This window comes from Martes martes (genome assembly GCF_963455335.1).
Source record: "Martes martes genome assembly, chromosome: 9".
NCBI lineage: Eukaryota > Metazoa > Chordata > Mammalia > Carnivora > Mustelidae > Martes > Martes martes.
Window position 1 is genome coordinate 57,271,200 of NC_137896.1, and position 25,242 is coordinate 57,296,441.

Genomic DNA, 25,242 nt, shown 5'->3' on the forward strand with positions numbered 1-25,242 from the left:
GGTGCAAGCAAGACACTGTTCCAAAAAGAAGTAAAACAAAAGAAAGAAAAAAGGATCATGGAGATCATGCCTTCACTTTTAATTTCAGAGAAGAAGACCTGAAGTTGATTTCTGTTTAGATCAGTTGTGTACCAGTTGGAACACGGGTGCCTAGCCCTGCAGTGCGGTAATATGATCTGTGCTTTAAATAGCTGCCAGATAGCCATGTGGTGGCTGGCAGCATGCTACCTCCGTGTTGCAATGAGAGCGATCTGTTTCAAAGTGAAGCCACATAACAAGGGGACAAGTAAACCCGATGTGCAGGAGAGCCGTTTTTCATTATCTTGCTGTGTTTTCCTTTTATAGATATTTAAATGTATTCTCCATTTTAAAAGGGCACTAATTCAATTTGGACTTTTTTGGAGGGGTGGGGGTGGAGAGGGATTGGCCAACCACATATAGAAACCCACCCAAGTGATTTCTGAGCTCACTTTTCTTCTTTGGTGGTCTGTTTTCTCTAAAGGGAACATAATACTACAATGGTCACCCCTTCCCCCAAGTTTTTCTGGCTCTCATCACACTCCTGGGAAATCTTATACAAGGAGAGGCAGTGACACGGAAGATGTTCATAAGGAGAATATATAGGAATAAGAGGAGGGAGAGGTCCTGGAAAAATCGCATCCACTGACCTTTGAAAAGTGAAGTTAAGAAATCCGGGATCAAAAATCAGCGTAATTCAGGGTGCCTGGGTGGCTCAGTGGGTTAAAGCCTCTGCCTTCAGCTCAGGTCATGATCCCAGGGTCCTGGGATAGAGCCCCGCATCGGGCTCTCTGCTCAGCAGGGAGCCTGCTTCCCCCTCTATCTCTGCCTGCCTCTCTGCCTGCTTGTGATCTCTCTCTGTGTCAAATAAGTAAATAAAATCTTTTAAAAAAAATCAGAGTAATTCAAAACTATAATAACAACAATAGCAAGAGTAGATAACATTCGTTCATTCATTCATTCATTTATAGATAACATTTATTAAGCACCCACTCTGTGTCAGGCACTGTTCTAAATACCTTGCATAAACATTTTACTGTCCTTACTTTGTAGGTAAGGAGATTGAGACATAGAGAAATCTATAATGCTCAAGATTGTGCTGCTCGTAGTAGAACTCGGATTCCAACCCCGGCCATCTTTCTCTGTCTCTCCAGAGCCCTCTTGCTTATCTGGAAGGTCTCTGTCCCTGCTACCCCAGTTGGCCTTAAGTGGGAACTGTGCCAGAAGTCCAGCTGCAGACTGCACATTGCACTGGGGGCTTTGCCCAATTACACTGTTTAGAGAAAAGTAAAGAGGCTCAGTGATTTGCCTGAGGATACACAGATAGGTTTTAGACTCAGAATTCCACTGTCTTTCCTCTATCACATAGCTGGGTGTTTTTTCCAACACTGTGAGTGACAGTTTTCAATAATAAAACCAGGAAGCCACTTCTGCAAGGCAATATCTGCTTTCCACGTAGCAGCATTTCTATTTTGCCCCCGCAGTGGCATAAGCCATTAAAGTGGCTTCAGACCCCTATGGCCTCACACCGGATCCTAGGTCACGGAGGTCACTGAGCATGTCACAGGGACCCCGAAGTACTGTAACCATCCCATTAATGCTTGAAGCCCAAAGACAACATCAAAGGGAGTGGTCAGTGCAGGATTTTAAAACAGCTCACTGTGTGTGATTTGGTTTTTCATTCATGCAACTAATCCAACACATACCCATTCACAGAAATCTTTCTGTTTTTATTCAAATATGTTCAAAACCACTTTCCAACTGCTATTAGGGGGAAGCCAATTGGTATTACAGAAAGAACATGGAGATTCAAAGACCTCCAAAACAAACCTCCAACTCTCGCTAGCTGAGGAGTGTTGGGCAATGTACATGCCCCTTCTCTCGCCCTTCCTTCAACTGCCCAGGTCAATGACCCCACAGACCACGTACGCAAAGCTACTGGCACACAGGAAGTGCTCAAAAATCATCGTTACTCTTGTCTTGATTTTCGTTCAGTGGAAATTTAGAGAGCACCCTTTATTTTCCTAATGTGATCTTCAATTGCCCACAATTACTTAACTCATGATAACCCAGGGGGACGGTCTTTACTTTTCCTCCTTTTTAAACTATGCCCACATAGACAACAGCAAAGGGACTCCAAAAACACAGACTGGGTTGGCATGCTTTGAAGCTGTGCTGGCTTGGCTGTAATTGAAAGAGTGGAGTAATCTTTGAAATATTTAAAGACACAAACAATGTTCAAGCTATAATATTAAGTAAAAGACAAAACTTTATTCTGTATGACCCTCTTCCGGCTACCTATTATAACTATATATACCACTTGACTCTGGTGGTGGAATTATGGGTGAAATTTGTGTTTTTCTTTCAGCTTATTTATACTTTCTGAATTATCTAATGAATATGTATTACTTTAGTACAGGAAAACAGCTTGGAGAATTAAAAGATTTCTTTAACGACTTTTTTTTTTTTTTTGGTCCTATTGTGTCTGTGAATAGGCAGTAACAGACCTTGGAAACTATTTTTCTGAAAGCTTGATAAGTAGTGGATAAGTAGTGGAACTGTGGGCTTTGGGGTTCACCATTTTATGATTAAGACAACAACATTATAAAACAACCAGGTTAATTTAGAAAATCTTGCTATCTATAAAAAGTAATGTGCACAGATAAAAGTATTGGAAATCATGAACTAGAATGAGAATACTTTGGTCAATCAAAAACAACAATATCTACTAGTGTAAGATGTAGTCCCTCTTCCTGGGCACTTGAGATGTTTTACTTCTTGTGCTAGCGGTCAATCAGGCCAATTATGAAAGAGCAGAAACTCTTCTATACTCCCCTTAAAAAATAAACTCCTCTAATTTTACTACTGATGAATTAAGAAACAGAAGAATTTCTTAGAAGCCAAACAGAGTCAATTTTAAAAATCTTCTGATCATTTTATCAACCTTCCTTCATATAATATACTTTTCCTTTTATCTTAGGGTATTTTCCCAGATCAGAAATGGACAACCTGAAACAAACAATGTGTAATCTAGATCCAGGTTTCCAACGCAATATCCAGTATGTGTGTTGATTATTCTTAAAATAGGAGGCCAGAGGATTCCCATCATGCCAGTGGATGGCTTTCTGACAGTCAGCGGGATTCTTCTAGATTGGAATAAAACTAAGGCCATCAGATATAAACAGGAAATCTCCTTCTCTTGGGGTGCCTGGGTGGCTCAGTGGGTTAAGCCTCTGCCCTCGGCTCAGATCATGATCCCAGGGTCCTGGGATCAAGCCCCACATCAAGCTCTCTGCCTGTTTCCCTCCTCCCCCTCTGCCTGCCTCTCTGCCTACTTGTGATCTCTCTCTGTCTGTCAAATAAATAAATAAAATATTAAAAAAAAAAAAAAAAGAAATCTCCTTCTCAAATACTTATCTAGAGAAGCAAGTCAGGGAGCATCTACCTTCACTAGTGTGATAGAAACTTCCAGATAGGCAGCAACATCCTGACATACTGATTCTGCTGTCATTTTCTATTCCTACTTAAAATATTAACAGATTATCTTTCAACTGTGTTGACTCCCTGGGGTCTTATTCATATGCTTTGCTGATAAGCAATGAAGAGTATTACATTTGACCTATACAAGGTGATTTGTTCAACTTTCCGTAACCCTGACACCTAACGTTGGAACTAGTATGTGGTAAGTGTACAATAGGATTTTTGTTTGTGTTTGTGTTTTGTTTTTTGTTTTTTGTTTTGCCAAGTGTAATATAGTGAGTGTTTTCTCCATCCTGGGTGTCTTCAAGTACATGACCTCCTTTAAGGGACGGCAGGTACACCGTCCCTTCACACATAAATCAGCATGCCTCATGACCCCACTCTCGCCATGGTCCTTTCCCACATCATCACCCTCTCTTCTGGACAGAATGACCTGCAAAATAAGCAAACTGACTCTCATTTTCCCAGATCTTAAGAATGCTTCTCCCAGACCTCACATTCCCTTCTTCCCAAGTCCACGACCCTTCGCTCTCCTTGAAGACAGTCTTCTAGAAGCTACCCAACATGTGTTCTTCACATTCTCACCTCTCATCAGCTCCTCGCAACAATCAGATCCAACTTTTGTCCCCACCATTATGCCAAGACTTCTGTCATCATGTCACAAACAACCTCCAAGCTTCCACAGCCAGAGGTCCCCTTTCTTTCCCTGTCTCAGCCATCTTCTCAGCAGCATTGGTAACTGTCCTGTCTCAAAACATCCCCCCACCCCCAGCCTTCCCCCACCACATTTCCTATCAATGCTTCCATGTCTCTTTCCGGCCTCTCTTCAGGCTCCACCTTCAATTCATTCTAGAAATGTTGGGTTCTCCAGTGCAAAGAGTTCTTTCTCTTGCTAGCCATCCTCCCTCGTCGTCTCATCTTTCCTGTGACTTTAAATGTGGTGACTCCCAAATGTGAGTCTCTAGCTCAAGGTTGTTCCTCTGAGCTTCTGACTGTCACATACTAGTCTTTCAGCTTGGATATTTCACAGATACCTCAAACATTGAGATACCTCAAATATTTCACAGATACCTCAAACATTTCACAGATACCATCAAAATGGACCACAGATTCCATCCCTTTCCCGCTCATACCTGTTCCCTCCCTCACCCCAACTTTCCTGTTCTAGACGTCTGCATCTACCCATTTGCTTAGGTTAGAAATCTGAGAGTGATTTCTGACTTGTCCCTCTCCTCATCCCTTATCCGATCCACCAGCAAGTTCTTTCAATTTTCTGCTTCAAAATATGCTCTAACATCCGCAAGGGGTCTAAATGATTGGGCCTTTCTTCTCCAACTTCATCATGGAACCCTGCCCTTCAATGCCCAGCCACATACACCACCTTGCTGTTCTTAGAACATGTCAAGCTCTTTCCACACTCAGACTGTCTGTCACTAGTCCCCTGCCCTGAGCACCATTCACCCTTCCTAATTTTTATGCACCTGAATACTTGGTGTTCTAATTCAGAATTCTCTTTGTAAGGAGAACCTCTCTGACTACAATTGTGGTTTTATGTCATTATGTCTTATGTATTTTTCCTTAGAGGACTTACCACAATTTCTAAATCATTGTGGGGTTGTTTTTTTTTTTTTTTTTTTTTACTCATTTGCTTGGTGTCTATATTATTTCTCCGAATCCTAGCTTGAAGAATGAAAATACCATGTCTATCTTTTTTAGTGATATCACCCAACATGCAGTACCATTTGTGACATGTAGTATGTACACAATTACTATTTGCTGAGTAAACTAGTAAATATTTTAGATGAATATACTGAGCCAAAGTAAGGTGGAATAACTTGTCAAATTATAAGTTTAAAATCCAGGATTGGATTGTGTGTCTTCAGATACAGATTTAAAACCCTTCCCACCACACCAGAGGATCCTTCCTACAAGTGACCCAAATAAGGAGTTCATGAAGCAGCCGGTTTGCTTAACCTTCTGCAGGAGGATTCAGAAAATGTATCAACAAGGCATGTTGCTTTAGAAAGGAATTCTTTTATCTGGCAAAATTTATTACTATTGAATAAATATTAATTAACAGTTAGGTATCAGTTGTTATAAGATGTTCAAAGGCAAGGTCATTGCCATTAGGCATACATAGGGTCAGACATAACCCATCCACATGCATCACCACATATGCCCTGGATCTAAGGACGAGAGGCTCTGATAGCATTCACTGAGTCTCCCCTATATTCCTCACTCATGGTTGGGCTAGGCTTGCAATAGCATAAAGATAAAATACACCCTCCCTTTCAGCAAGCCTTAAGAGCTCAGGAACGTCCAAGACAGATAGATATTTACAATATGCACATATGATATAAATTTAGGCATTTATTATATACAAACATATATACCTTATATGTACAAAATATTTTCATAAACACACATGGATTATGTATATATGTACATATATATTCAGACCTGTCTATATATTGACAAATATATATGTATTGTTATCCAAAACCATATACATACATGCATAAATTCTAACACATATATAACTATAAGCACTTATAGGTATGTGGGTATATGTTCACAACACACAAACACACACACACACATACACAGAGGTTAATCCAAATTTCTGTTTTACATTTCTCTAGGCATTTACATATACCCATAAAATTCTTGAGAAAAACAAAGGTTGCATTTTGCATTTTGGGGGAGTGAAGACAATATATCAATACTGTGTATAGTGTCTATATAAGCCACACCAAAATATGAGCCAACAAGCATTCTTCTTTATATAACACTCTTCTTAAAGCTGTATTAATCAAATACCTATTTGTTTAGCTAGTTTTCAATGACAATCCAATCTGTAAGCACTGGTAAATTTTTTAACAGTGGCAGTCTCTGTCTAGAATAAATGGAAAAAGAAATGCTAAGAAAAATAAAAACAACTGCTGTGTAAAGAGGGGACTATTTATGTTTTTAGTGAATTATGTCACCATAACTCCTGGACTCTCAAAAGAATGGGAATATTAAAATTTTTGCGGCCTGTGTACTTATTTTATCCCAGTGAGCCTCCACTCCCCTAGACTATCCACACAATACTCAGCATCAGTACAGGATGCCAATTACTCCAACCACACTTATTTCATAAAGCCAATTTTGACTATCACTGTCATTTGTATAAACCAGAAAAATCGTTACTTGAATTCAAAATCATTCCAATTTATTTGCTTATAGATGCCTTACAAATAGAACAGAATGGTTAGACACGCCATACGATTCTCTACATCCAAAGACATATCATTTTATAAAGGTCTATCAGCCAATTGCCTCTTCAATTGTTCCCCATCACAGCGACACACTAGTGGGAAACATGACCCTTCAGAAGCCAGAGTGGGACTTTTCTTAGTACTCCACTGTCATTTCAGACTTGTCTCCAATACTTCCCACGCCTGCAGACAGGTCCAGGCTGATCTTAATCTTCGTGGAGACAGAGGTCCTAACACTTGCCTTGGTTAGCTAGCTCAGAAACCCTAACCCCAAGTTGGTTGTTTGTTCTTTCTTTCCTCCTACCCTGCTAACCAGGTTAAATGTTCCTGTACATGCTTTATGTTCATTATAATATACATGATGTTTAATATTTACCCACCGTCCTTGGCTTTTAACATCAAATACACCGTCTTCTTAAGTTTTTGTTGGAATTTCTGTACCTACACTCAGTCATCATGGAGGAAATGGCTCTATATATTTAATGCTCTCAGACAATCAACAAAAATGTAGTTTCTATTTCATCTCTGCTGTATGAGCCCCCTCATTCCTGGTGGCATCCCACCAAAATCAAACTGGGGACTCATTCTCTTAATATATTTCTTTCCATATAACCCCAGCACTATGGGTCTTTCCCCATAATGCTACCCCCCGAAGATGTATGTACAGCTTACTTTTACTAGCATCCCCTATCTGTCTAATCTTTAATGACATTCTAAGCCTTTTCACAAGCCTAATTTGGTTTCTTTCATGAAAATGTAAGTCAAATTATGTGTTTACCTGAACTGACCATCATCAGTTGAGGAAAACAGGTAAAGTAGTACTCAGGGACATAAACTCTATTACTGTCCCCCAACACTGATTTTTAAATTTTTGCTTATCTCAATTATATTTATTTCTATCATTCACTTTATCTCTTTTATCCAAGGCTATAATTCTGGGTAGACACACACACATACACACACACACTCGCATGTGCTGATGATAGATAAATATTAAGAATCAAATACTAACACCTCATCCATCATATGCCTTTATAAGTGGATTTAATATTCAAATTCAATAAATACATTTCATACATTAGTCATAAAAGTGACTAACTGGCCAGTAATAGCATACTAGTGGTATTTTTTTTTAAGTCCTACCCGCAGCCCCTATATTGAACATCATCATTTAGCTTCTCTCTATGGTTTTTCCATCTAGTTCCAGTGCATAGGCTAACCCCTAACAAATACAATATGGGAAAATCACAGCTTTCCCCAAAGTGCAAGGGCAAAACTCACTGCCCTCTTCATTCTTTCCAGAATGTCACCAGAAAGATATCTTATTTGTTACATTGAAACTTCATGATGCAAAATCAACTCTCTTAAAAAAGGTTTTAACACAGTATTTGGAAGCTTCTGAGAATTAGTCAATACACCAAACAGAGACACACATACTATCCTAAATCAGACATAAGGCTGTTATAAGAATATACTGTATATTTCTGCTATTTTCAAGTATATTTACTTATTGACACAGTACGCACAACTCACCTTCCCTCCTTCCACGGATTGCTGGTAAGTAGATCAGGAAATGCATCTGAATTAAGGTGACTGATGCATTACAACTATGAAATACTTCCAAAGTATGTATCTGTGTAAAAGTGTCATACACATCAGATAGTCAGCCAATTGCCTTATGATAAATATATGGTAGCCGCATAAGTGTATTAGAAAATGAGGATAACCATCTGAAATTTATAAATATTCAAACCTTTACTGAAAGCAGCTTGTATGTGAAATTTAAATGACATATAATACACCAGAAAAAAGGCTCCATTCCAAAGTTCTACAAAAAGGAATTGTATTTACAGATGACATGAACTAATCAAATACATCTAGCATCGTCTGGAAAACTTAATGGCATGCCATAACTTAATATCACAGTAAATATGCATAACAGAACCCATAATTATTTTTCTAATAATCAAACCAAAAGCAAAAAAGTAAATGGAGCAATATAAAAATGAAAACAGAAAAAGACAAAGGCTAGTACCACAAAAAAAGTTTATAACTCAGATGACTTGAGAAACCAGTTAAACCCCTGAAGCTTTTGTTTTTTTGTCTTATATTTTTGTGTTTTGTTTTTATCACATGCTCGTCCTCCCTGTCCCTAAACACTAAAATGCCCTCAAGATTCTGCAGATAGCTCAGAGCGTGGCTATTCCTCCAGAAATCCCTCCCGCGGAAACAGGTTAATGGAAGGTACAGATGTGTCCAGAAGACAGGCAATCCCTCCGTCCCGGGAGCGGCTGAAAGGAAAGCAACAGCCCCTCTTTCCTCCAGCATCTTCTAGGCGGTCACTGTTAATTTTCCTCCGAGCCCTGCCTTAGGTATTCACGACAGCTGCAAAGTAAAATGCTGAGCCCGGAACAAAGCTCACAGACCATGCAGGTTCTCTGTTCCCTCATCAACACCAAACTGCTCCTCCGGGGAGGTTTCCAAAATGCAAATGCAGTGTGGGCTTCTCAGATGGATTTGATTTCAATCAAAATTAGGGCCAAACAAACATCTTTGATATGCAAAATGTCTGCATGTCTACACTAGCAAATAAGAAAGAATTATCCACCAACCAGAATCAAGTTTTCTTCCAAGAGGTTAAAGGAAGAAACTAGCATATCTGTAAATGTTAAAATACCTGTTGTAAAGATGAAGAAACTGAGAGACAATAATAAAGGGAATCAAATTATCAGAAGAACTACCATAAAACCTTGGGAAAAGTTAATATTTCATAGTCTTTAATAAAGCAAGGCTATTATCATTTCATATGGAAATATTTTGAAAGTTTATAGCTAGTGCATATTAAAAGCACATTTCATCAATAAATTTTCACATGCTGAACATATTAGCATATAATTTAAAGGAGGAATTTTAAAATATCAAACAGAATGAAGTACTAAGCTAAGGTGCCTTGCTTTTACGTATTTTCAACCATATTACATATTACAATTAATCCACTGAGCTCCTAACAATCCATTCTGCATTAAATGTAATTTGTTGTACAGATGAGTCACTTTTAAACACAGTTTAAGGTTTATATAAGGACGCACAATTAAGGGAGTACAATTAGGTGACCAAAGTCCTGTTGGCGGGAGAGTGGAGTAAGTATGCGTCCTCAGTCTGGTTGTGGCCCATTTGAACTGATGGGTCTGCCTGTTCTTGCCACAAGCACGCTGCTATCTATTTTTAAGTTTGAAATAATTGGCTTACAGGACTCAGTAATGCATATGTGGAGACGCATGTGTGTGGAGAGGAAATGGAGGAAGTTCTCTGACAACACTTGTTTTCCATTTAATTATTCTCCAAAGTTTGTTTGTTTTTGTTTTTGTTTTTGTTTTTGTTTTTTCAATATCAGCAGAAGTGAATGCCAAGAAGGAAGTTTTAAGTCAAAGCTTCACTGGCCCGGGTGGTGGTGTTATGCCATTATCAGGCCTTTGTAACCTGCATGAGCTCTAACAGTTGCAGTGAGAGGGAGGCCCATGTTACCTGCTCCTAAGAGAACTAGGTTCTTGATAGCACCTACAGAGGATGGAAACATGTGGATGTCCGGAAATATTCTAGGACCTTCCTATTAGAGGAAATCACAAGTAAAATGTAAAAGCAAAATTCAAATACCAGCTCAACAACTAATTCTATGCTGGGATCACCAAAACAAAATGAAAAAGAAATGCTCTGTTTTAAAACCTCTCAAGAAAATGCTGGTGGCAACGGTTTGATTAGTGATGTATCTGTATATGCCGCCCAATAACTAGAAACAGTAATCCAGCTAGCAAAGAAAAAAATATCCCCGCCGGGGCCAGGAAAAATGACCAGCCATAGACAACAGAAGGGGCGAACTCCAAGCAGTCTCTCATTTTCATGTTTTTGTAGCCTTCCATGTCAGCCACTGCCTGGACCCAGATGACATACAGCATCACCACCAGGGAAAACAGGATGCCTGAGAAGGACAAAACAAAAGACCTTTAGCCTTTCTGAAGATGTTTTCCCAAGAACAGTAACCAATCATTTGCCCGATGATAAGTCTCTAAAAATACCATTCTAGCCAAATCACCTACTTTGTACCATACCCTTTAGTATGTATTTTATATGCACCCTGCTTATCTTAAATTTTCAAAGCATTAAGAGTTATGACAATATAAGTACAATGGCAACAGCTGACATGCATTTATTAAGTACTTACTGTATGCCAGGTGCTGTACTAGGTGCTTATGACCATAAGAGTCAAAGATCCTGCCTAGTGGAATTTCTCCTAACATTTCCCTTCTGTACTATGTGTCTGGTTTGGGGTGAGCACTGCAATACATTATTTATTTTGAGACGTACAATGAGTTGATAAAATAGGTACTATTGACCCTCGGTTTTAAGTATGTGCCAACACAACTAGTAGTTTTCAGAGCTGATTTTCAGCTCAGGTCTTTCCAACTATTATTATATTATTATACCATAGCTAACTAGTACTGCAGATAATTTTGTCAATGAAAACAGAAGCCAAAGTAAGTATCAGACGAGAACAGAGATGCAAGCACCGAACTCCTATAAAAGAATAGACGTGATTCTTTTTAATTGAAATGAATTGATGCTGAAGACTGTATAGCATAAAGGCAACATGCCCGGAAAGAATGAGGAAAAAATTTTTAATGAAAAAATTCTGTGGAATGTAAAACCATAGGTTTAAGAGCAAGAGCCTTATTAGGCAAGAAAAGGAACGGAGGAAGGAGGCAGGCATGCAGGGAGGGAGCAAAATGACAGAAGAGCTTCACGAATGCTAAAATTTGAGAATACTGCAAAGCATACACTTTTCCACATGGCTGACCCTGAAATAACAGAAGGGAGGAGCACCACTGTGCTGAGCTGCAAACCCAGGACAGTCGGCTAAGCTGAGACACTGGTGAGTGAGTGACCGGTCCCACACACAAACCACGCAGCCCGAGGGATTCAAATTTGTTGCTGAGCAAAATATACTTGAGGTCATTTGCTAGCTGTCCAAAAGTTCAATCCAAGCAAGTCAAGGGCCTATTACAGTCTTTGAATTAATGAACAAAACCATCAGGCATGAAATCTCCATATTCTAATTGCGAGTCAGTCTGAAAGGTAAACATAACCCTACAACTGGGAGCAGAGATGAAGGCATATTGGCAGGACAGAGTAGCTTTTAAGAGCCTAGCTATTAATCACCCTTCTCGAGTTAATTGTACTCCTCCAGTATTTAGGATGTCCTCTCTCGCTTGGGCCATCCATTGCATAAAGAATCCTGAGAAGTACACACAAAAGAAGAACGGCTCATAAACATGCCAAGGTGAGTCTTAAACTTTCTCATAATCGGGATACAAACCACAGAGCAATGGGGAATCAACATTGATGCTTTGCTAATAAGAAACATCCTTCACACTGTGGTCTGTAATGTAAATGCAAATACTGGAGCACAGAAGAGTGCAATTTAGCCACTGAACAACAGCTATGTCAGAGAGAAATAGTAAAGTCATAGCCGGCGAGCAAACTCCCTGCAAAGCCGTACCTCAGATGCTGACAACAATATGGCAAGGCCATGTGTTGTCGAGCAACTCTGTGCATTCCAATACATTTTTCTGCAAATATATAGACACTGCTCTCCCCTAATGTAAAGGTTTGGCTTAGTTATTTGCATACCACTTGCCTTATGCAAACAGACTGCAAACCTTTGTTATTATTTGTTGATATGTTTCTTAATTCTCTTGCATCATGTGAGTCTCGTGTGCTTTCAGATAGTTTTACACAAACAGAAAATTGCCTTTGTGAAGAACCAGTAGCCTTATGCATATTTTCTTTCAAAAGTTGCAAAAACCCTTACTGAATTTAGAGTATTTAAAAAAAAATGTATTGCAAGTAACCATGTAAATGATTCTTAATAAGGAAGAATTAACTTACATTTTAAAATTGATGTTATTTGAAGAGGATTTACATCCTGAAATCAATGAAAATAGGTGTTTACTACAATCTTTAACTTGTTCACTAATTGAAGATACTGTCATTTAATTCATATTATGTCCATTTATAATTACATCTTCCCATGGGGTAAGAGAGTGTTTCCCTACCTATTAAATTGCTGGTGTTTTATACCAGCGTGTGTATGTGTGCATGTGCACGCTCAAATGCAGAAGGACAAACAGAAAGTGAATGGACTAACAGACAATGGAAAGTATTTATACCAAGGCCAATGGTTTATTTAGCTGACATGGTAGCAAGAATTTATGATGAGGGGTTTATGTAATACATCCGGCCAACAGAAGAGTCAGGAGACTATTACATAGGGGTAGACTGATCAAACCAATAAATATATTGAGGTTAATTGGAATCATGTTCTTCTTCACTGCCTGAAGAGAGAGTTGCAAATTTGAAAAGGGGGAAAGCTAGAATAAAGTCTATGATGTTGTTTGGAATTAAATGTATCAGGGTGAATTTATGGTTCTAGATAGATAGACAGATATAGAAGTAAAAGTATGTGTGTGTTAAGATATGTCCATGTGTATACACCTACATACATTTCCTGGCTCTACGTCCTGGGAGGATCTGACAGCCATAACACCCCCATAGTATGGAGCACACCAAGTGTCTAGATCTTGGCTTCTAAATATGAGGAATCAGACATCTCAAAGAAATAGGTGAATCCAGGTTGGGACAGAAAGTACAAGATAAGTCTGGAATGTCAGATGTGGTCTCGGAATGGTGGGAGTGTTTCAGAAGCTAGCTTTAGAGGCTTCCCCCTGCCAGTTCTGAGGCAATCAGACTATCCAACCAATAATGATAATGGCACATGATACCTCACTGAATAAAAGAGAAATCCATGAGCCCACAGTGATAGAAATACATGAATGAATACATTAGATAGGGAGAAGGGAAAGCTTTTCCTTAGAGAATGCTAACTTATAAATGGAGAAGGAATAGCTCAATTAGAAATCACCATTTGACAATCATTTAAGTAATAATTCAGGCAAGAAACAAAAATGGATGCTAAAACTAGTAAATGAAATTTAGATGAGAAATAAATATTTACAGAGGCTCAACATCTCTTCCTACAAAATACTTATCAATTATAAAGAGGAAAACAGTAATTCCATACTGAAGAAACCTGGCAAATTTCACCTTACTCAAATGATCAGAGTGAACATCACCAGTGGCATGGCATATTGATGTCACTAACCACCTTGTAAGATACATTGAGAATAACACAGCATCACTGCTACGATACAGCCAAAAATGGAAAGCCTAAATCCAATCAGAAGGAAACATCAGACACACCAATTCGGAACATTCTAGAAAATCATGGGCTGTACTCTTGTAGAGCCAAGGTCATGAAGGTCTAAGTAGGACTTATTCTGGTCTGATGGAGATGACATAACTACTAAATGCAAAGCACGTTCCAGGACTGGAGCCTTTTGCTATAAAACACATTGAGATAATGAAACATGAATGGAGTCTCTGGGTGAAGGGATTTTCATCTCCTATGTAAATCTGAAAATATTTCAAAACAAAAGACAAAATGAATGAATTAAAAAAAAACAAAAGCATGGTGGGAATCTGCGGTTGTGTGTTAGAAAGGGCATATGATGGTGGGAATGGGAGGAGAGTACACGTGTTTGTACACCTAGAAAGACACATCTTCTTTTGGTGGACTATTGTGACGATTAATGAACAGTAATACTGCTGATTTGGCTCACCTACCAAGTGGAGAGTCTTATCTGGGGGAACACTAATGGAAAAATACTACGTTAAAATCTTACTTATTATCCTTTGATATCTTAAAGGACTCTCCTTCATGAAAATATAAGTAATAATCGTCCTTGAGTAACAAGTGAGTTACATGTCAGACCCACTTGTCTCTGTGATTTTAGCAGGAATAGAAATATTGCTAATATTTAGGTAATAATTTATTTTAAATTGTTATATTTAAATTTGGCTATATTTTGAAAGCATAAGTTATTTCCAATTAAATTTAAAAATACCTAATTGTTTGAAGACCAAAAAAATGCATTAAACAGCTCACTGGAGGCATAATCAAAGTAAGGTACCAAATCCCAAGAAGATTTGTGATAATAAAACCATGGACAAATAATTAAGTTACAAGAAGAAGGTGTTGGTTCTCTTACTAACATGCAGTGTGGGGAAGAGCCACTCATGATTTTACAACTTTTACAAAGTTGAAAACTTTTCCCTCTAAATATCATGAATTCAATCTGGAAAGCGTTTTCTCTGAAACAAAGGTCACAAAGTCACAACAGACCATTAGGAACACAATTGTTGATGACAAACAATATGGAAATGTTCACAATGTAGGAAAAAATACAAAAGAATTTTACCAACACCAAGTCACAGACTGAAAATAAAACTGCATGTCCTCAATATTTCACGGAAACAGGTATGGAAAAACAAAGATTTTGTATACTACATTATAAAAACCAGATTTAAAAACACATTCCTAGGGAAAAGTTAGCCACAGAAATGGAAACTCTTCAAAAAGACAGGCAAATGTCAAACCCCTATATTCTTGCCTAGAAATACATATACCTGTATTAAAAAACAAAAGCCTTTTAGAGTTGCTGCAAAACAATAAACTTGATCTTTAACTGCTTAGATATAAGTCTTTGAAATGTGTTTTAATAACTTCAATCATGAGCAGCTATTGGGTACTTGGGAAAGAATCATAAATTCAAGATGATTCCACTGGCCTCTTTTAGTCATGCTTGCACATAAATTCAATGGCAACTCATTTCAGCTTTCTATGGGCACAGGAAAGGCCAAAGAATTCCATAGTCCAAAAAATTGCATTATGAAGAAAATTAAAGTGAACAGTAAATTAGAATCAGAATAATATTGCATTTTCTCTAATAGGAGGCCGCATGTACTTTAAAGACAGGACAATATTCAGCAAGAGCATCTAGAAAAACAGAAGTAGAAAATCAGCTTCATAAAATTTTAGGGATGATAGCATCAGCTTACTCCTTGTCTATTTTCAGAGGATGAAATGAGGTCTATAGTCACAAGGTCAAAGTAGCCTGTGGCATAACTCAGACAGACACCCTAATAGCAGGTATAACACAGTAGGATGAAGACACTCACAGACACCCTACAGTGGGGGAAATTTCCAAGGAGGTGGTGAGCAATGAGGGTACTTTTCCAGGTGGGGCTCCCGGGAAGGTACAGAGTGGGTTCATGCTAACTACAGAAATGAAAAAAAAAAAAAAAAATCTGGAGTATGGGTAAGCTTCCAAAAGATAGCAGCATTAATGGAATGGTGAACCTGGATCTGACATGCCCAGGAGAAAAAACAAAAAGGAAACTTGATAAGCTATGTATTTACTATCATTCTCCAAAAGGAAACATAGCAATTTATCAAGAAATACATAATGAATGCCTTCTCAGATCTGCAGAGGAGTACCAAGCAGCATAAATGACCATGTCCACACAAGAAGCTTTTGCAGAAGACCCTAAGTGGTCTTCGTATCAACATTTCTGAGATTGGCCCATACTAACAGTTAAAGGTATTATATTAAGCCCCTATAGTTTGAAGGTTGTTCTGATGGGTAAAAAGCATCCCGGGTTCATTGTTTCTCTTTCTCATTTTTTTTAACCGAGGTGTAATTTACATAGAGCAAAATGTACAAGTTTTAAGTGTATGGTTTGATGAATTTTGATAAATGTAAACATCAGTGTACCCACAGTCCATTAAAAATAGAACACATCCATCACCGTCACTCCAGGGAGGTTCTTTAGGCCTCCTCACCCCCATTCCCCAAAGCACCTACTATAGCAGAGCTTTGCTCTTAGAACCTTGTAGAAATGAAATCATGACAGTGTGCAGTCTTTTGTCTCTGGCTGTTCATACTCAACATGATGACAGAGAATCCACCCTGGCTGTGCATGTCTTAGTAGTTCCCTCCTTTTTACAGCTGAGCACTATTCCCATTGTATGAACAGACCATGGTTTGTTTATCCATTTATCTCCTGATGATCATTTGGGTTCTTTCTAGGTTTGGGCTATAATAAATTAAGCCACTACGAGTATTTTGGTCCATGATGTTCTAACTCAAACACAGAGTCCTGAAATGACATATACAATTCCTTAGACAAATGGTTTTAAAAAAAGAAATGGGCAACAGTATCTGTTTATGAAACAGGATCTTATGCCATATACAGTGACGCTGGGCTTACAGATGCTATGGCAGTGACCTGCAGTGAACCTGCTTTGACTTTCCCCCACACCCCTTAAGAATAAGTCTTCTCGGGGCGCCTGGGTGGCTCAGTGGGTTAAAGCCTCTGCCTTCAGCTCAGGTCATGATCTCAGGGTTCTGGGATCGAGCCCCGCATCGGGCTCTTCGCTTAGCAGGGAGCCTGCTTCCTCCTCTCTCTCTGCCTGCCTCTCTGCCTACTTGTGATCTCTGTCTGTCAAATAAATAAATAAAATCTTTTAAAAAAAAAAAAAAAAAGAATAAGTCTTCTCTTCCTCAAGCTTCAGTTTTGTCAACAAAAATTTGACAGCTGTTCAATTAAAAGCCTTTGAAAAGCATTTGAAAGCTGTGCAATTAAACTCTCCTAGGGCTTGGAGCACAGGGATGACTTTTTAAAGTCACAGCTTTTTGTTTTTGTTTTTGCTTTTTTTTTTTTTTTACTGCATTTATGTATAATGCAGTAAAAATGTCATATTTTGAAATATACAAAATATGACATATAAATGAATGTTATGAAGTTTCATTATCAAATGAACCCCTGCAAACTGATCCCCAAATTAGGAACCAGAATGCTACCTTACATCTTTGTTTTCTGGGACTTCTTTGGAAAGACAGTTGCCCCTCAGGTATCTAGAGATCATCTCTAGCCTTTAATTTAGAGGATATAGAAGCACAACCAAGGAGAAAGAGCTAGACCCTTTCTGAGAATGGGCAAGGGTTTAACCTCTTGGGATGGAATAATAGTGCTCCTTCGTGATACGGATGACACTGGAGTCCATAAGCAATATATGTTTGGGGTCCAAATTCATAAAAGACTTTGGATAATGTCTGCAAATGACCTTGTATATAGGGTCATTACATTTATGCACGTGTTTTAAAAATATAGAGTATTAACTTTTAAAATTAACTTTAAAAATATAGAGTATTAACTTTTAAAATTAAAACTAATTAACAGTACCACAGTATTTTCAAACCAGTTTAACATGCGTTAACTTTTAATACAGTAGGAATCTTAAAAATTGCAGTGTTTGAGACCTTTCTCAACTTTTTAGAAACCCTATGTGTCAGGCTCAGGGAGTAAACATGGCCATTAGTGTAGGCTATTCTCACAGATCCATTCCAGAATCTAAAATGCATACTTATTTTTCTAAACATTACATGAAGGGGAAAAGAAAATTTGCCAATTCTGTATTTTCTCAAGAGTAAGACATGACATTGCATTGTAACATACTTTCAAAGTAGTTATGTATCTGTTATGTATCTGTTATGTAGTTATGTATCTGTTAGTTCATTCACTAAAAAGTTCACTTTTCCAGAAAATGCACTAGAAGTTCTTAAAAAATAATTTAAATTGTACTTTTGTAATAGTCCTTCTTTACATTAACATGCTATCCCTTTCTCTTTTAATTAAATTATGCTTATTTTTACATATCAGACTTCAGAAATTTTTAAACTACTAATGCATAATGGCCAACCACAAACAATTTCCACTCTTCATTTTCTCAGACTCACTTTCCACTGATTTTTCTCCAATTTCCTGAGATAGCCTGAATGCCTTATATAATTTCATGCCTGTATATTTTCATTACATTTATCTGATTTCCAAGTATTCATAACTACCTACGCTTCACCATACTACTGTCCGAATGTATTAACTGCCCTTCCCTTTCATTTTCTGGCCTCATGTTTTTATTTAGTCAACCAAACTTATATAATGTCTATTGGATTTCTCAGATATTTATTACTTTCTTAGATTGGCGTATTCATTGTAGGCATTAAACATCCTGTCTATCCAATACTCTGTACTCTCTTGAAAAACAGTTATTGATAGAGAATGATCATGAGGGTTTATCCATCTGTACAAGTCATTAGGGACTGCATCTGAAAAGCAGGTTTTCATTGAACCCCAAAGAAGTGTTTACTCACAAGAGATGAGTTTCATGAAGCAGGAGGTGGCTGAAGGGCACAAGCCTGGCTTCTGACTGCCCGGGTTTAAATCTTACCTCAAAGGTGTACAAGCTGGGAAGATTTACACTTGACTAGCTGAGTAACCTTGAACAAGTTCTGTACTTCTCTATGTCTCGGCGTCTTTGTTGGTAAAATAGAGATCAAGCAGGTGCCTACTGCAGAGAGTAGTCAGAAGGAATTAATGGACATAACGCACTTAGCAAGGTGCCTGGAACAGGGCAAGCACATAATAAGCATTGGCTAGTTATGTTATTATCATTATTTTTATTGAGCTTTGGCATGAACTCCTGCTAATGGATAGCAAATATTATTCTCTGAAATCTTTTAAAGCATCAGAGCTTCTCATATGACTGGGCTATTTCAGGACTAGTCAAGAGGCAAGGGGATAAACTGCCCCAGTGCCTTCCAGTTCTGAGATTTCATGAGAAGTGAGGGAGGTTGTCTGTCCATGTCTTACTAGAATCTTCCACCAGGTGGCACCAGTCACCCCACAGGCCCATCACTGAACATTTCAGAAAGGGTAACAGGTGAATCCAGACTTGTGCTCACCTATGTGTTAAGGACCATTTTCTGTCTTAAGGGTCCAGTCAGAAAATTTCCTGTCCTTCCTCAACAACCTTTTAGTTACAGGAAGTAAAAATTATTTCTAGTACAGACTTAGTATATGTCAATCTGGTCATTCAGAGGAGTCTATTACTAATGTATCTCTCTTTTGTATAAGTAAGTATAATGGGTGGGGGAAAAGGCCTCAGAAAACTTTCTGTTAAAAAATCGATATGCCTTATTCATTTGCTACTAGTTATTTCTGAGCAAAGTGACTCTTTGGGGGGAGGGTATGGAATAAAACAGAATATTTGCAAAGAAATTAAATCTTTCCCAGAACTAAATTAATGGTAGATGTTAGTGATACACATACTTTAAAAAAGGAGTGTGAAGCAGATGGAAATTCATTCTGCCTTTCCACCATACCAAAACCTAACCCCAAACTAAACATGCCATTTATAAAGTGGAAAGAATCTCATTACCCTACACATCTGAAAACTCCCTTTCAGTGCGGAGGTTAATTACATCCCATAATAAAATATCATGTGAGTAAAAGCATTCATTTGCCAAGCCTACAGCTCTAATTCTCAGAAGAACCACACAGATACATTTTTAAAAGGGGGTGGGGGCCATTTATTCACATTTGCGGTTCAAGGTTTTCCAGAAAGTCCCACTAAAGCTATTACTGAGGTGATCTCTCATACCCTAGGTTCATCTGGGCAGGGGCTGGACCATCACCCAGAATGTTTCCAGTGAGGACACATAGGCACACCAAGCCCAGGTAGGGGTAGAGATTCAGGAGCACAACAGCTCTCTCCAGAGAAACCACTCTGTGTCTCTACTTCATATTCCTCATCCCTTACCCAGGCTCCACTTGGCTGGGGTGTTGGAGGCTCACAGGACTGGGTCTCACTCACCCCTTTTGAATTCTTCCTCTGGGGACCTGCTTCTTCACTGGAGCATCGTACATCCATCATACTGGTGTCCCATTCAAAACTGAGTGGGGACAGGTCTGATCCCAACAGCCTGTTATGCACATTCCAACTAATAGGCAATGTGGGGGAAAATACTTCAAAGAACTGAGAAAGAATAATTATAGGCTTTAAAACATTTCTGTTTTATATAAAATAAAAATTAAATAAAATTTCTTCATAAATAAAATAAAAATTCTTCAGAACTCTTTCCTCTTTAATATTGACCAACGTTGACTCATTCTAGCATTTGACATTTCTGTGAAATGACATATTGAAGACATTAAAATTCCATATCAAAATTTGAAGAGAGGCCTTCCCACGTTATTATGGTATCAATATCCAAAATAATAACTTTGACTGATTCAGTTCCCAAATATGACAACTGAAGGCACAAAGCCAGGGTACGAAGCAAGTGCTTTTAGAAACATAAGGGTGACTGGCTCTTCCGGAACTACTCAAAAAGCAGATCTAGTATAGGAGCTTTGGTCTGACCAAAAGAGAAATCCAAACTGCTGTTTCGTGTTTCATAAAAATTGAAGACAGGAATTCTACTACAACGAGCACATCTGCTAATATATCAGTAACCTACAGTTCTCATGAGTCACCCTTTTGCTTCCATGTGTACGTCTGACAGAACAGACTTATGAATAAAATGTGAAGTCCTAGACTTTGGTCAAATATTCTGTTCCCCACTAGGAGGTCATGCTCATCATTTTCTCCTTCTGGTGCACTAAGAAAGACAGAGAAGCTTTAGAAAAGTCATTCTGGCAAGCATTCCCTGCCCTTCCAGGCCTGTTCTGCTAACACAGAGGCCCCTTTGCTTGTCCAGGGTAAGCGGCTGTTTATAGCCTGGATCTCTCATGATATAGACATGGAGACAGCAGGTGCCAGCAGGGAGATGCGTGTGCCGGTAAGTTTAGAAGCCTGCATCAGGGCTGTCAGCAGTTCCTCCCTAACCCCTTCCTGCTCGTGGTCTTCTGTTTCCTCCACACACTCTTCTCTTGCTCTGCTTTATCTGGAGGAAGACGTGAGGAACAAGGTATGACACTGAGTGCTTCCTGGAAGCCATGTGGTCATTCTCAGCCGCCCCCCCCCCAAAAGGAACATCTGAAATATGTCCCTTGGCTTCTGTGACCTATTTTTTTTTTCTAGAATTAAGGTGAAAAAACACCTTGTAGTTTGCATCCATTTCATCTATCTTATTTCCTACAGAAAGAAATGTGGTTTACTGATGAGCCACTACAAATTCTATTGATCTTTGAGAGAAAAAGGAAAACAAACCTCAAATCCAGTTTAATTGATTCAGTAGTTTATAAATTTTTGTACTCAGAATTTTATATTCTCTTTATATCCACTCACCCTTCCTATGCTACGTTTTTAAGAGGGTTCACATCACTACGCTTTTAGAAAGCACTGTCCTCCAGATCCAAAGGAAATAGATATGAGCTGTGGAAGGATGTGTGCCCAGCATTTTGTCCCACATGGCAGAGGATTTATAAAAATTCATCCCAACTCACTCAGCTGGTATCCCGTGGTGACCAGTAATGGCTTGAGCAGCAGCTGTCTGGGCAAGGAGAACCGTCTGTGGTCACAGAATGGGGCAGGAGTCAAACCACTACTTTGCCTCTAAAGGACTAATTGTTCCAAAGGACCAATTACACTGCAGAGGTACCCTTTGCTTCCATGAATACCTCCTGGGTCTAGACTAAAGGCTGCTGTATTCCTCTAGCTTACAAGATGTCCATATAGTCTCACCAACGTGAGGTCCCACAAGGGATTTAGACATGATCCAGAAGCTTTTCAGGCATCTCTACCCTGGAGGAACTCTGTCTGGCTCTACATTCAGCAGAAAAAATGTAATCGCACTTTGTCACTCAGGAAAAGGTGATTTCAATTACAAAAGAAAAATCTTTGTACCCTAATATGTTGGTAAAATACTGATTTCAAGTTTTTATGGCTTATTACCCAGTGATGTCAGTATCCCAGAACTTCCAGATCCCATCTTAAAAGTTTTATAATGCTATGCCTACCCATTCTAACCTCTTCTGCATCTTTCCTATCACCTCTAGTATCACAGGGTTAGGAGAAGACAAGCGTGAACCCCGTTGGGTCTGACAGTTCTCTGGGACTCCACATGAAAACAAATTTCAGCACTTGTTTAGGCTTTGTAGAGTGTGGGATGAGACTCACGGAAATAGGCTCAGCATTATAACATTCTGACAATTACCATGCACTTGTTCCAGAACTGAACCTCCTTGGAGACCCATGGCCTAGCCTGCCTGAAGAGGAATTTGTCCAGCTGCAAGGAGTGGCAACATATGCCCTCCAAGGTTTGCTCTGAGCCTTTTGACAGAGCAAGGAATAACATGGACCCCGCCCCTTACTCACACAGACAACTGTGACATCAGGAAGACTCAGCCACGCATGGAATGCCCAAAACCAGTCTTCCTGCTAATGCCAAAGAGTCTTTATGCATGCACACACCCAGCATTGGCCGTTCAGAATTTGGCTATTCTCCGTTCTAAAGCCATCTGTCCAAATAAAGAGAGAGTGTGCAGTCTTGTTTGTGGCACTGATAAAACTGCCACAGCAACCCAAGGCCCAAGCTGCACCTGTTCCCAACTGCCCAGCAGAGCACAGAGCATTGGCACAGGGCTGCACCAGAGACTCGGGCAGGGACTGACGAGGTAAGCCGTAAAGAACAAAGAGACTCTAGAATAGCAGGCCCATAGAATACAGTCTCTTCATTTTGACAATATAAAATCTAGCCAAAGAAAGCATTATAAATTTAATTCAGTTTAACTCAGTAGATGACTGTATGCATGGTTCCATATTAAAAGTGGCATATAAAAATTTGGCTGGCCAAAAAACCTAGTGTTTGTTACTTATCTGCCAAGTGTTCATATAGCACATGTAAGTTTCCACTTCCGACTTTGAAAGGCTAAATTGTCCATTAACATTACCCGAAAAAAATGTTCATCATCACTAGCCATCAGGGAGATTCAAATTAAAACCACATTGAGATATCACCTTTCACCAGTTAGAATGGCCAAAATTAGCAAGACAGGAAACAACATGTGTTGGAGAGGATGTGGAGAAAGGGGAACCCTCTTACACTGTTGGTGGGAATGCAAGTTGGTGCAGCCAATTTGGAGAACAGTGTGGAGATTCCTTAAGAAATTAAAAATAGAGCTTCCCTTGACCCTGCAGTTGCACTACTGAGTATTTACCCCAAAGATACACACGTAGTGAAAAGAAGGGCCATCTGTACCCCAATGTTCATAGCAGCCATGGCCACGGTCGCCAAACTGTGGAAAGAGCCAAGATGCCCTTCAATGGACGAATGGATAAGGAAGATGTGGTCCATATACACTATGGAGTATTATGCCTCCATCAGAAAGGATGAATACCCAACTTTTATAGCAACATGGACGGGACTGGAAGAGATTATGCTGAGTGAAATAAGTCAAGCAGAGAGAGTCAATTATCATATGGTTTCACTTATTTGTGGGGCATAACAAATAACATGGAGGACATGGGGAGATGGAGAGAAGGGAGTTGAGGGAAATTGGAGGGGGAGATGAACAATGAGAGACTGTGGACTCTGAAAATCAATCTGAGGGTTTTGAAGGGACGGGGAGTGGGAGGTTGGGGGAGGCTGGTGGTGGGTATTATGGAGGGCACGTATTACATGGAGCACTGGGTGTGGTGCATAAACAATGAATTCTGTTACACTGAAAAGAAATTAAATTTAAAAAATTACCTGAGAATGTTAATAATAAACAACGAAAATATTTTTAAAATTCTTCTACCAAGAAGTATGGAAGCTCAAGGATGATTTATTGGCCCCATAACTGCCTTACAGAATTGTGTTTCACAGTGGAAATTGACACTAGACTGCAAACTTCAGTTATTCCTGAGAACATCACTTTTTCTGCCCAAGATAATTTTGTCTCATCCAACAGAATTTGTCTCTGTGTTCTGCAGAAACAAATGGTCCTACACAAACAATAAAGAATTTCGTCATGAAGGAAATTAAAAGTCAAGTTTGAAAGGAATTGTTCAGTTTGGTTGTTTGCAGAATGGGTCCCAGAATCCCATGGACACCTCTCAGCTCCCAGGGTTTCCACAAGAAGATCTGAGGAAGGGGAACTGCAGCCCCATTCCCACACATAGCAAAGATTCCTCACAAAAAGAAAACACACTGGTCAGTGGCATATGAATACATACCAAATGCTTTTCCTTCCTACAGAGTTTTCAGCCAAATGAAATTCTTTGAATATACTACCTTCTTGCACAATTTAAAAATGATCAACACTTTTTTTCCAAAAGCACTAAACACACACACAGACACAATTCTTTGATCAGACTAAACCAAGGATCAGAGCATTCCTGAGTTTAAAACAACCATGCTTCCATAATGTGTACTAAATTCATGCTTTTACACTTGATCCTCGAGTATGGTGGGGTTAGGAGCACTGATGCTTGTGCAGCTGACAAACTGCCCATAGAGCAATGTTCACAATAGCCAAACCGTGGAAAGAGTCGAGATGCCCTTCAACAGGTGAATGGATAAAGAAGATGTGGTCCATATACACAATGGATTATATTACTCAACCATCAGAAAGGATGAATACCCAACTTTTGTATCAGCATGGACAGAACTGGAAGAGATTATGCTGAGTGAAATAAGTCAAGCAGAGAAAGTCAATTATCATATGGTTTCACTTATTTGTGGAACATAAGGAATAGCATGGA

At 39.0% G+C, this 25,242-nt stretch overlaps 1 protein-coding gene across 2 annotated transcripts in view; it reads right to left on the reverse strand.

Moving 5' to 3' along the window:
- Positions 1-7,793: 7,793 nt before the first annotated feature.
- Positions 7,794-25,242, reverse strand: part of TMEM182 (transmembrane protein 182) — a 58,049-nt gene continuing 40,600 nt past the window's right edge. For both annotated transcript variants that reach the window (XM_080814565.1, XM_080814566.1), the window contains exon 5: positions 7,794-10,734. In XM_080814565.1, coding sequence (XP_080670691.1) covers positions 10,514-10,734 — 221 coding nt within the window. In that variant the 3' untranslated portion in view covers positions 7,794-10,513. The remainder of the gene's footprint in view (positions 10,735-25,242) is intronic.